A 13,078-nucleotide genomic window follows, 5' to 3' on the forward strand; every position below is an offset into this window, starting at 1 on the left:
CTAGGGGCTGGCAGTTGTGCTAACTTACCAGGGGTCAGAAGAGATGTTCCAAGCTGTAAAGCTGTGTTTGCAGATTGAAATGCATATTTGGAGACCTTGTCAGGCTCTGCAAATGGAATGTGGGAGAAGAGTTTCCACTGTCCCCAAAGAAAGGAATTTGCTGTGGAATTGGGCAGTGTTTGTTCCCTGAGCTGAGTGACTGATGCATCTACACTCAGACAGCCTGAGGGGAGGTTATGCTCTGAGACTAGAGGCAAGGAGAAAAAAGGCAGAGTGACTGAGAAACGTGCAGGTGAGTGATGGGGAGTGAGTGTTATTCATTTAACAAATACTTAGCTGGCACTTACTTTGCACCAGGCACTGTTCCAGTGCTTTACAATTACTAACTCATTTAATCTTCTTAACAACCCTATGAGGTAGGCATTATTGTTATCTCTATTTTACAGATGAGGAACATTGTAAATTGAGGCTGTTTATAACACATGGTCTTAGTCTTCTGAGAAGCAAATAACTGCTGAGAGGGTGGGGTGAGGGTAGGGATGCATTGTGAGGGGGGAGGACTAGGGATTTGAAGAATGTAAAAAAAAGTTTGCTAGCTTCAAAGACCGCTAGGATCATGCCAGGGACTGAGAACACAACACAGAGAGGCTCCCGCTTGTCAAAAACAGGACAATTTGAGCATGATTAATAAAAATAACTGCAATGGGTTAAAACAAATCAGACATTTAAATCGTAACGACACTTAAAACAATTACTCACTGTTGGAAGATGTGAGGGACTAGCTCATTATTTTGAAGACAGACAAGTAAAGGGAAAGAATCTAGCATTTACTGTTCCTTTCTGATACAAACTGTACTACTGGGTAGATGAGGAAGATTTGCTCTTTTATATAAGTATCCCAGATAATAAAGATGGAAGAAAGCCCCTTTTTATAACACTTGATGAACTAATGGATATAGGCATTCAACTCTGACCGCTACAGAAGAGACAATCAGACATTATGGGTCTTCTGTCGGGAGGACATGCCATCACCAGAAGAGTCTTCTCTTCTGGAAAGAAAAACCTGTCTTAGCAGAGTCCTCAGAGTCTGAACCTAACAATTAATTTGCAGGAGATTCAAAGAACAGCTAAATTATACCATAGGTTTTTACCTTTTATTTTTTTATTTTTTTTAATTAATTTATTTTTTTTGTTTTGTTAAGGTAACTTTTTTCATTTCTAAATTTTTTTAAATTATTTTTTAATTGTGTGCACACTGTGTACAGTGTGCTAGGTTTTTACCTTTTAGAATTATGTATTGAAATATTCACAGATGAAATGATATGATATCTGGGATCTGCTTCAAAAATAATATACTTGGGGGGTGCCTGGGTGACTCAGTCGGTTAAGCATCCAACTTAGGCTCAAGTCATGATCTTGCGGTTCATGAGTTTGAGCCCTGCATTGGGCTCAGTGCTGCCAGCTCAGAGCCTGGAGCCTACTTCCGATTCTGTGTCTCCCTCTCTCTCTGCCCCTCTCCCACTCGTGGTCTGTCTCTCTCAAAAATAAGTAAAAAACATTAAAAAATGATAATAATATACCTGGAAAATTCTAACAATATATTGTGTATGGGGTGGGGGGTAAAATGGAGGTATGTATGATAGGCAGGATTGGCCATGGATGGTGGTGGTTGGGGTTGGATGATGGTTGCAAGGTAGAGTTACTGTTTTTCTCTTTGTGTGTCTTTGAAATTTTTCATTAAAAAATGTTAAGAAGAGGGGCGCCTGGGTGGCGCAGTCGGTTAAGCGTCCGACTTCAGCCAGGTCACGATCTCGCGGTCCGTGAGTTCGAGCCCCGCGTCAGGCTCTGGGCTGATGGCTCGGAGCCTGGAGGCTGTTTCCGATTCTGTGTCTCCCTCTCTCTCTGCCCCTCCCCCGTTCATGCTCTGTCTCTCTCTGTCCCAAAAATAAATAAAAAACGTTGAAAAAAAAAAAATTTAAAAAAAAAAAATGTTAAGAAGAGGGGTACCTGGGTGCCTCAGTCAGTTGAGTGTCTGACTTTGGCTCAGGTCATGATCTTGTGGTTTGTGAGTTGGAGCCCTACATCGGGCTCTGTGCTGACAGCTCAGAGCCTGGAGCCTGCTTTGGATTCTGTGTCTCCCTCTGTCTCTTTATCCCTCCCCTGCTCACACTCTGTCTCTCTCTCTCTCTCTCAAAAATAAATAAACATTAAAAGAATGTTTTTTTAAATGTTAGGAAGAAAAGGAGAGAGCTGAAACTGCTCTGGGGAACTGGATTCTCCCAAGTTTACAGCAGATGAATTAAAGGATCACTAGCCAGCAGTGTGTCTTTGGGGATCCTGGGAAGCCAGGATCCGTGACTTTCTCCTGCAGTGTCCTGAGTTGGGGGTTGGGGCAACAGAGGTGGTCCTTCTGTGGATTCTCTCAAAGTGTGATCTAAAGACCACCTCTGTCTGAATAATCTGGCACTTGCTAGAAATACAGATTCCTGGGTGGCACCCTCGACCAGAGCCAAGGACCTAGGAGTCTGTAGTTTTTTTTTTTTCAAAAATTTTTTACATTCATTTATTTTTGAGAGGCAGAGCACAAGTGGGAAGGGGCAGAGAGAGAAGGAGACAGAATCCAAAGCAGGCTCCAGGCCCTGAGCTGTCAGCATAGAGCCTGACGCAGGGCTCAAACTCACAACCCATGAGATCATGACCTGAGCCAAAGTCGGATGCTTAACCAACCAAGGCACCCAGGTGCCCCTAGGAGTCTGTATTTTAACAAGCTCCCAAGTAAGTCTGATGCTCATTGAGGACTGATAATGATTGCCCAAGCATGTGGCTAGAGAGTCAAGGAGCTGGTGAGTCAAGAGAAGGATAGCAAGGGTGTTCAAAATATGTTCTATCTTCTCATTGAAGTAGAGGCCATATCTTTAGCCCAGAATAAGGTGCAGGGCTGGGAGGAGGGAAGAGTTGGATGACCTTACCTGGAGATTCCCTGCCCTGTGTTGATTTCTCTAGGCCCAGTGTCTGACGTGTAGTGAATGAATGGAGGGTGTGAATGAATGACTGAAGGGTGGATGAATGAGGGATTGCGAGGCCTGTGCTAGGGACTCAGCCAGAGCTGATGAGGCAGGACTGAGCCTTTTAGCCAATGGAGGAGGGACAAAGGTGAGCAAAGTGCACAATGCAGGACGGATAGTCTCCTGTGGTTGCTTAGGCCCAAACTCTGCTCTAGGGCCTGGCTGCTGGTGTTTCCAGTCACAAAGGGAGGAGTTGTTTTCAGGGATGGCCAGAAACTTCTGCTGCAGGAAACAGCCCACAAAACCCTGTCTGCCACTAAGGAGGCCTCAGAAGAGGTGATTTTAGGGTGATGCTGGAGTAAACTGCATTCTGAAACCTCTGCCTGCCTCCTTTGATCACTGAAGCTGACCTCACCCTTGCTGAGGCTGTTGCTCCTTCATTACACTGTGGAAGGAGCCATCCCCAACCCCATCTCCGTGCTGAAAGCCTCGGCTGGATTTCCAGACAGAAGAGGAAGTGGTGCGGTCTACCCAGAGCGGCTTGGCACGCAGAGGGAGCTCTGGGATCCATTATCCTCCAGTGTGCAGATTTGATGGGGGAAGAGAACAAAGCGCAGAACAGTCCAGAAACCACAGACCTGTAATCTTTCCAAATCCTGAAGACGGCTTGTGTGCATCCCTCTCTGCATGGCTCCCAAATTTCTGAATCTCAGAGAAGCCGAGAGCGTCTGTTTCCCAGACCACAGCCAAAATGGAAGGGGAAGACAAATCTGTTCTGTTTGGTTTCCATAGATTCGACCCAGAGATTAACTGCCAAGGTCTTGATGACACACACAATATCAATCACGGGCTAAATGTCATAATGAGAACTGGGCAGGTTGTCAAGAGAGGCCTCCAGGTTTCTGTTACAGCTTCATATTTAAAGGTTCGGTCCCAGGAAACCAAATGCCAACTTGAAGGCTACTCGGCGTATGTATGGCATCAGCCTGTCTCCTCCTCAAAGGATAGCAGACTCAGGCTCCTTCCTGGAGGGGCCAGGAAGGTAACATAGAAGGGAGGTAGGGTGCATGTTAAAGAATAAAACAAACAAAAAAACCCTAACAGTTGGCCTCAGGTAGGAGACAACAGGGAGTGGTAGGGACTGTGGTAGTATAGAAAACAAATGCTCCCCTGAAGGGTGCGGCTGCTTGCCCTTCCCTGTGGGAATGTAAGCCAGATTGTCTGATATTTTTATAAGAAGTCAGAAAGCCAGAATTTTGTGAGAAATCCACTGGTTTTTAAATGTAGGCAGCTGAAGGAGATGCTGTTCTTGCCCTGTTCCATTCCTCAGCTCAGATTGCTGGGGTAGAAGTGGGCAGTTCCCTCCTACAAAAAAGGCATCCTCCCTCAAGCCCCTGTATTTCCTTGCTCGAGGGTATTTTCTGGTCTTTGTGCTGGTCGGGCCTAAAATAAGAGGAGTTACCCTCAGAAAGTTATTTGCAAATGAGGGGCAGGAGTTGGTGGAGGAGTACCCCAGCTTCACCGCCCCCCACCCCTTGCTCAGTGGGATCTCAGTGGGAAGTCTGTTCTCCACGGTCTCCTGGAGGCTCCGCCCTGTGCTCCAGCCCCAGTTGCCCTGATTGGTGACCTCACGCAAGTCCCATGCTGGCTCTCTTCCCTCAGACTTGCTTCACTCTGCGCCACACTCCTGGAGCACCTTGCAAATAAACAACTTGAACCCAAATCCTCGTCTCAGGGTCAGCTGTTGAGGGAAACTAACCTAAGATACTTACTGCTAATTTTAAAACATTTGAAGATACTTTGATGACAGAGAATTCAGGGGCCAAGTGACACTTGACCACTAAGGCCTAGAGTGGCATTTCTCTCTGTGAAATGGTGGCCCTGACTTTCAGGTACTATTTCCAGGAATAATTAACACAGGGACCCCTTTTTAATTCTGACTCCGTTTCAGAATTTTCAATGGTACAGCTTAACGTTTGGTTAAAGATTTCCCCTGCCCAATGAGGGAAGGCTTTGAATGAATTCAAAACTATAATTGCAACACCATGATTTGACTTTATGTAAAAACAAAACAAAACACCTTATATAGTTTTGTTTTGTTTTTTAAACTGGAAGAAAAACATCAAAATGTCAATGCTGTGAGCAAGTGGCAAGACTCAGAGATTTTTTTTTCTGTTTTCTATTTTGGGAGTCTTTGAATAAATAATCATATTTTATAATAAATAACCATGTCTATATTTTTAAACTGTGCTGACCAAACAGAACAGCTGGGCAGGAAGCTGCCTGTGACTTCTAATTTGTGATTTCCACTCTATCTTACTTGCTCCCAGGACCTGGCCCTTTCCTGGGGCCCCTCTCCCTCCCTGTCCCTCTCTCCCTGTATTCACTGGCTTGAGGCCCTTCTCTGTTCTCACAGCTCCAACAATTACTCAAGACTCTCAGATCTACATAATTCATGTTCCCTAAGCTTCACTTTCTTCTTTGATAACATAGAGTTATAGGGGCGCCTGAGTGGCTCAGTCCATTAAGTGACTGACTCTTGGTTTCAGCTGAGCTCATGATCTCATAGTTTGTGAGATCGAGCCCGTGTCAGGCTCTGTGCTGACAGCATGTAGCCTGCTTGGGATTCTCTCCCACCCTGTCTCTCTCTGCCCCTCTCCCTGCTCCTCGGAGTATGCTCTCACTCTCAAAATAAATACACATTTTGGGGCGCCTGGGTGGCTCAGTCGGTTAAGTGTCCGACTTCAGCTCAGGTCACGATCTCACGGTCCATGAGTTCGAGCCCCGTGTCGGGCTCTGGGCTGATGGCTCAGAGCCTGGAGCCTGCTTCTCATTCCGTGTCTCCCTCTCTCTCTGCCCCTCCCCCATTCATGCTCTGTCTCTCTCTGTCTCAAAAATAAATAAACTTTAAAAAATAAATAAATAAATAAATAAATACACATTTTAAAAAAAGGAGCTGTAACAAGAAGGGAAAGACGGTTTTAAAAACAAACAAAAGGGGCACCTGGGTGGCTCAGTCTGTTGAGCATCTGACTTCGGCTCAGGTCATGATCTCACGGTTCATGAGTTCGAGCCCCGCATTGGGCTCTGTGCTGACAGCTCAGAGCCTGGAACCTGCTTCATATTCTGGGTATCCCTCTCTCTCTCTCTGCCCCTCCCCTGCTCATGCTGTTTCTGTCTCTTAAAAATAAATAAACATTTAAAAAAACAAGCAAACAAACAAAAAACCTAACCTAAACTCTTTCTAAGGTGGAGGATGGGAGAAGCCAGGTAGAGAGATTCATTACTTATTTCAGTGGGAAAATGAAATCTCTATGCCTACAAAGACTGGCCAGGTAACCATGGAATGTGAGCCACAGAGCAGGCCTCCTGCTCAACAAAAATTACCATTTGAGGACCCTTTGGATGAGAAAAAGTTAAGTCCCGAAGCATGATTGGGAAGATGGTGATGCCAAACAAAGAGAGCTAAATTGTTCTGTACAGGGGGGAGGGGGGGGTTCTGAGCCTCCTAGAACATTCCAGAAGAGGTGAGGGGCCCTGCTGGTGGGAAGGGCGGGAGGGTCGCAGACAGCCATGTGTGTAGTGTCCAGGGCGTACGGTTCTGGGGAGAGCAAGGATTCCCAGTGCTTCACTGGGCAGTGCCCCAAAGCCATGTCAGCCCTCTTTTTTGTCACCCTAAACCTTGAAACTGTCAGATGCAACAGGCAGCTGTGTTGGTGGTGGTTTTGAGAAATCAAAGGGAAAGAGGCTTGAGCAGGTAGAGAGAAGAGACCAGAAGTATGTTCAGTGTTCACCAAAATAATTAACACTGGTTATATATTTATTTTAGGATGATGAAATTATATGTGATTTTTCTTCTTTTTTCTTTTAAGAAACAATCTATCCTAAAATTTCTGTGTTGAACATGTATTACTTGAGTATATGAAGGGATGGGGGAAGTCTGTGCAAGTTCTATTTTAGGATTGTTCTGGACAAATATGATGCTCACCCTAACCTGTGGATTAGGCACAGGAAGGTGACCTTCAGGACAAGGCCTAGCCAGGTGTTCCTTACATCTTGCATGGCACCGAGTGCCCTCCCAGTCAGTGTGAGCTCCCCAAAGGCAGAGCCGTGTCCTGCTTGAGGCCTCTGGTAGCAGAGTAGGTCATGTCAGAAAATCATTCTAATCCCTCAGTGCTTCCTGAGAAACCAGGGGAAAAATTAAGTTTTGTGTGTCCTGAAGCTTATACAATTTGTATAAGAAAAGGAAAACCGGGGTGCCTGGGTGGCTCAGTTGGTTGAGTGTCCAACTTCAGCTCAGGTCATGATCTTGAAGTTTGTGAGTTCAAGCCTGCGTCGGGCTCTGTGCTGACAGCTCAGAGCCTGGAGCCTGCTTCAGATTTTGTTGCCCTGTCTCTTTGTCCTTCCCTGACTTGCTCTCTGTCTTTCGCTCTCTCAAAAACAAATAAACATTTAAAAAAGAAAAGAAAAGAAAAAGGAAAACCAAAGGGCATGTGGGTGGCTCTGTGGGTTAAGCATCTGACTTCAGCTCAGGTCATGATTTCGCAGTTCATGAGTTCGGACCCCGCATCAGGTGGGCACAAAGCCACACTTCTGGTAAAACACAAGTCCCGCTTCAGGTGAGCCCCACTTCTCTCTCTCTTTCCCTCTCTGCTCACTTGTGCCCTCTCCCCCCACCAAAAAATAGAAAAGGAAAACCAAATAGGTGCAGGGCTTGGAAGAGGGCTATTTAAGTGTGGGGTTCTGAAGCTTTGGGGTAAATCTACCTCTGAAACTTCCTTCCCCTCTGACTGTGGACAGACCTCAGGCGAAGAGGGCAGCACCGTTTCCTTGTCCCATGGCGTCAGAGCCAGCATCCTTGACTTGCCTTACCTAGTCTCGGTTTAGTCTGAGTCAGCCAACATTAGCTCTGGTGGGTCAAAAATGAGCATGAGTGGCTTTGTTTTCTTTTTGACTTCACCTCATCCGTTAGACCTGGCCCTGCCCTCCACCTCCAGGCTTTCCTCACACATCCCTCTGTTATGCACCAGGTATGGGCTGGCCCAGAGAGGTCTCTGCCTTCTAGAGGCTTTTGGCCTAATGGAGCAATTTATAAACTAATCTTCAGACAGTCTCCTCTCCCTTTGAAGTCATTCTGTATCTGTGCATGTGTGTACATTCCGTATTTACCTTCCTGATGCACTGGGATCATGGGGGAAAGTTAGTCTGTATTTAAATACACGCACACCACACTTCTTCCATGACACTACCCAAGTGGGGCTTGGAATGTGCCTTGAAAGAAGAGGGAGAGTAAAAATGTTACTGTGGTTGGATAAATTTCTCTATTAGGAGAGTGATACCTTCTGCTGAGGTATGTGAAGGGATGGAATTTGGCAGCGATGTATGTATATAAATAAACATTTATAATTTACTGCAAGTCAGTGCTTGTCTTTACGCATCTTAAATCTATAAAAATGATCCCAACTAGAAAATAAAAGTTGTGGATTCTAAAAAAATTAAAACTTGGACGTGAAAACCCAGGAATTTTTTGTTGCCTATAATTTAATTCTTAACATATCTGACACAATCCAAGTTTAACAGATTTTTTTTTTCTTTTGGATTCTGGCAAGTATGTTAACAGGAGGCAATTATGTGAATTAATATAAAGTCCTTTTATTAAAAAAACAGAAATGCTTTCATTTAAAGAGGTAATTTAATATTCCTTCTGTGATGGTGTTGATGTCATAACTTGTTTGATTAACTCTTCAAATGGTTTCAAAGCGCTTCAGGGTGGTAATTTATGAACTCCTAATTGATTTCCCCAATCTTGGTTTGGCAGAGTTGAGCCTCCCGGAAACCATGAGGAGGCTGGACGCCCATACTCTACTTCCTTTTCAGACACGGGAGCAGGCTGGGATGGACTACCTCTGCAGCCTGGCCCCGGATGAGGAAGAGGAGGCTCTAGTACAGGGACAAGAGACCATGACGTTGTTGTTCCTGACTCCTAAGCGGCTCAGCTTTTTGCCTCCTCTGAAGATGTGTGGAAATACTGTAGGCAGTTTCACAGCTCGTGAATTCAGGAATAGATGGCCTTTTAGACCACAACTTACAAAAGCTATCTCCCACTGTGCATCACCTCAGAACATGAGGCTTCCTTGAGGCCAGAAAAGACGAGGTGGGGTGGACTACGGAAGTGTGGCCCTCACCATGGGCCCGCCACCTTTTCATTTCCCCATCTAGGCCACTATTACTCGTTAGGCCTGTCTCTGAGTACTGTACAGAGGAGGCTCTGGGCCTTGGGAAGGTTTTTGGCCAAGTACTCACATTTGAAGCTGCCATGAAAGTTCACTGAGAAATCAAGGCCTGGCAGGACCCAGGGAAATGATCATACAGTTATTACTTTTATTTGTTTTTATATGTTTTAATGTTTATTTCTTTATTTTGAGAGAGTGAGAGGAAGCGAGCACAAGAGGGGAAGGGGCAGAGAGAGGGAGAGAGAGAATCCCAAGCAGGGTCCGTGCTGATCAGTAAAGACCACGAGATCATGACCTGAGCTGAAATCAAGAGTTGGACACTTAACGACTGAGCCACCCAGGTGCCCCCGTTGTTACTTTTATTGTGTGCCCAGTGATAATCTGCTCTCAAAACCTCCTAGACAGAGAATGACTGTCCTTACTTTACAGATGAGCAAAATGAGGGTCAGAGATTAGTAACATGACACCAGGTGGTAAGACTTGGGCTCCACCCAGGCAGCCACGTATCCCAACCCATGTCAGTAGACAGTCATTATATTCTTGGCCACAACGTTTACGCTCCTGAGGGTGGGCTTGGGCCTTTCAGTTTTGTGCTGCCATCCCCAGTGTGTGTCCCAAAGTGTGTGCAATTGTGGAGAGAGCTCTCTCTGGCCTTGGAGTCTCAATACCTGGGCTTCAGCTTCCTCATCTGAGGATAGTGATAGTATCCACCTAACTGGTTCCTGGATTAAATGAGATGATATAACTCTTTGGTACATTGACACGGGCCCAGAAAATGTTCCACGAAAGGGGACAAGGAAGCAGTGGGGAGGCTGGATAGAGAATTCCCAACTGTGTTGGAAGCTAAGTTCTGAGCCAAAAGTAGGGACTATAGGTAGAACAGTTTGGCCAGGGCCAAGCATCTTTGTGGTATTGTTATGGTAGATGGGATGGGGCATAAATAAGCCTGAACATTTTCCTATGGGTGATGGGGCTCATTTGCTCGTGTGCAAAGTATAAGAAGGCTTTGGGGAGGAGGAGAAAGGACTCTCTCCATCTTGTTGATGTCTGGTGGCCATGCCAGACTGCTCTGAGACTTGACCTCCTATTTACTGTGGACTTGGTAGACCCACTTCCAGTGATCAAGGGTCACTGGAAGCAAAAATTCAAACACCGTCTGCTCTGGAGGCAGACTGCAAAGGACAAATGGAGCTGTGACCCCTGGCCCCACTATCTGGAGTGGCTGTTCCCTGGGACCAGACCCAGGTTGGAGTTCAGGCATCAAGGGAAGCGGGAGAGTGAGATGTCACCCCTGCTCCCACCCCACCAAGGGGCCCCAGAGCACAGTGCCTGTGCCATCAGACTCTAAGATACACTGGATTCTGGCCTTGACTACTGTCTGGGATGTACGATGTGGGCAAACCACTTCACTTCTTTGTGTCTCAGCTTCCTCGTCTGAAAATGGAGATGATGAGGCACCTCCCTCATAGGGCTGTTGCAGTTCTGTGGAGTAAGTGAGTTAATACTTATAAGAAAAGCTTTTAGAACCATGCCTGACACATCAGCACCAGGAAACATTCAGATTCACAAGGGTTGTGCAGAGCCAACCTCTGGCTCTATGGAGGGCAGGCTGCCCCCTCCCCAAGTGGACTCAGCCTGGCCTCAGCAGGGTTACAGGAAATGCTAACAGCCAAGCCTCCAGCCTCAGTGCCCCTGCTCTGCTCCTCACCCCTTGTGGGATAGACAGTAGCCACAGGAACCCCACCCTCAGAGAGGACTCAGAGTCCCCTCCAGCACAATCCATCCTAGGACAGAAATGTTCCCAGTGAGGGCTTCCAGCTTATCACATGGTGGAGAACCATTGCCTCCCTTGTCACCCTGCACACACATTTGCCCCCTAAAGAGGCCTCTAAGTCTTCAGACCCTCTCCCACGTCCCAATCCCCAACCCCAGGCCCAAGGCTCATTTCCCTGTACAAGACTCAGCTCAGAAGCCCTTCAACTGTTGTTTATAAATGTCCCTTGGTGGGACCAAAGTGATTTTCTCATAAATAGAACAAGGAGGGGCTACAAGCCATAGGTCAGGGCAACTGAACAAATACCAAGTACCAGGGACACTCCGGTGCTGGGGCCATAAGTGAGGAGGCCTCTTTAGACATGCATCTCATGCCCCCTCCCTTCTGACTTGGTAGCTTTTTCCCTTGAACATTTTCAGGCTTTCCTGAACAGTCAGAGCTCGCAATCCCCACAGCTCTCAGGTTCCAGGCTCACAAGGAGCAGTTGGGCCACAGGAAAAGGGCACCAGAGTCTACGAGGTGAACCCTGCTCTGAGACACAGTATGACTTCCCACCTTCTTATCTACACACGCTGCCGTCTTGGTCAAGTGACTCTGTCCCTCCGTGACCCAATCTCCCCACCTACCAGGGCGGTCATCCCCATCCTTATCCTCCCACCAGGACTGGGAAAAGCTTTAAAAATGGCCACTCACTCTTTCCAAATGATGCTTAGCATTATCCAGAACACAGAAAGAATTCTCACCCCTGGGATTTTGAGTGCCGTGTTTGTAATTTGTGCTGCCCTGCACATGATGTGAGTCACTACAGTGTTTCTATCACCCTTCCTGCTGAGATTTTTTTTTCCTCTCCACTAGCTAAGTGGACAAATGTAGAACTTTGCTGGAAACGATACGTGATACAATCCATCCAGTGCCTCACAAGGGCCCAATGAGCTTTAACCCACCCTATTATCCTTTAGAAATGGTCACTGAACTAGAACCTCAGATTTAGAGGGAGGGAAGTGGAGAAAATTCCATGGAGTCCCTAGAGAAAGATGGGGCAACAAGAAGCCTATCATACTAAAAGAATGTCAGCTCTTCTCTGCCACTCTAGAAACAGAGTAGAAAGGGGTCTTCTAAGCCCCACACCCAGACCCCCAAAGAACACTTGACTGGACCCAAGAGGAGTCAGCCTCCCCACCAAAAGTCCTTACCTGTGTGCGCTGGGGCCTGGCCGGGTCAGGAGGTGCTGGTCTGTGGGGTGTGTGGCAGCTGCACACCCGGCCACCTCGACTGGCATCCAAGAGCCTATTTTTAGGGTCAGATCTGCTGACGCTGACCTTGCGTGCTGCCCAGTCCGAGAAGAGACCCATGGCATCTGTTTGCAAAATGATGTGCCAGTGTGACCTGAAACCCTTGACTTTGGGAGACCTGTACCTGGAGCCCACACGCTTGTTCCTGGCCCAGCCACAGAGGCAGGACACATGGCTGTCCAGGGCGGGGACAGACAGGGGGATTTCCCAGCTTTGTGTTCTTGGGATGGACGAGGCCAGGTGTCTGTGGGGCCCTGCCCTGGACTCTGTTCCAGAACAACTGGAACAGGGGAGGTTTGCCAGCTAATGTGGAGCCTGTGGGAAGGTTGGGAGCACCCAGACTGGAGACGGACTCTCCACTGCCATTTTTTCCGGGAGTTTGGGCAGCCATCTCTGGGGGGTCGATGGAATAGATGCTGCAGTATGGGTGGGTTGTGATCAGTGAAACACAGCAGATAGAGACTCTGTAAGCTTGGGTTCATTTGCATTGTGTCATTTCATGTGAGACCTCCAACGAGTGTCCAACCTTCCTGGGCTTCAGTGGGGAAAATAATCATAATGCTGTCCTCTTGTGGTTATGAGGATTAAGTGAGATGAAGTATGGAAAATACTTAGCACAGTGCCTGGTACGTGGTAAACACTTTTAAAATGCTAGATGATAGGGGGCACCTGCATGGCTTAGTCAGTTAAGCATCTAATTCTTGGTTTTGGCTCAGGTCATGATCTCACGGTTTATGGGTTTAAGCCCCACATCAGGCTCTGCGCTGATGGCGA

At 47.0% G+C, this 13,078-nt stretch overlaps 1 protein-coding gene across 3 annotated transcripts in view; it reads right to left on the bottom strand.

The window, feature by feature from the left end:
* The window catches only part of DUSP29 (dual specificity phosphatase 29), a 35,658-nt gene extending 23,298 nt beyond the window's left edge, over nucleotides 1-12,360 (bottom strand). Inside the window, exons 1-2 of one of the 3 annotated variants that reach the window (XM_019444628.2) lie at nucleotides 12,206-12,275; nucleotides 29-106 (exon numbers count right to left, since the gene is read on the bottom strand). Coding sequence is in view for 1 of the 3 variants with exons in the window: in XM_019444627.2 (XP_019300172.2) it covers nucleotides 12,206-12,291 (86 nt within the window). In the remaining 2 variants the exon portion in view is untranslated. Of the gene's footprint in view, nucleotides 1-28; nucleotides 107-3,643; nucleotides 4,031-12,205 lie in introns of all 3 variants that reach the window. The other 2 variants (XM_019444630.2, XM_019444627.2) reach the window with 2 other exon arrangements.
* Nucleotides 12,361-13,078: the final 718 nt, after the last annotated feature.

Source organism: Panthera pardus, unplaced genomic scaffold (assembly GCF_024362965.1).
Source record: "Panthera pardus isolate Hobbes unplaced genomic scaffold, ASM2436296v1 HiC_scaffold_22, whole genome shotgun sequence".
Taxonomy (NCBI): domain Eukaryota; kingdom Metazoa; phylum Chordata; class Mammalia; order Carnivora; family Felidae; genus Panthera; species Panthera pardus.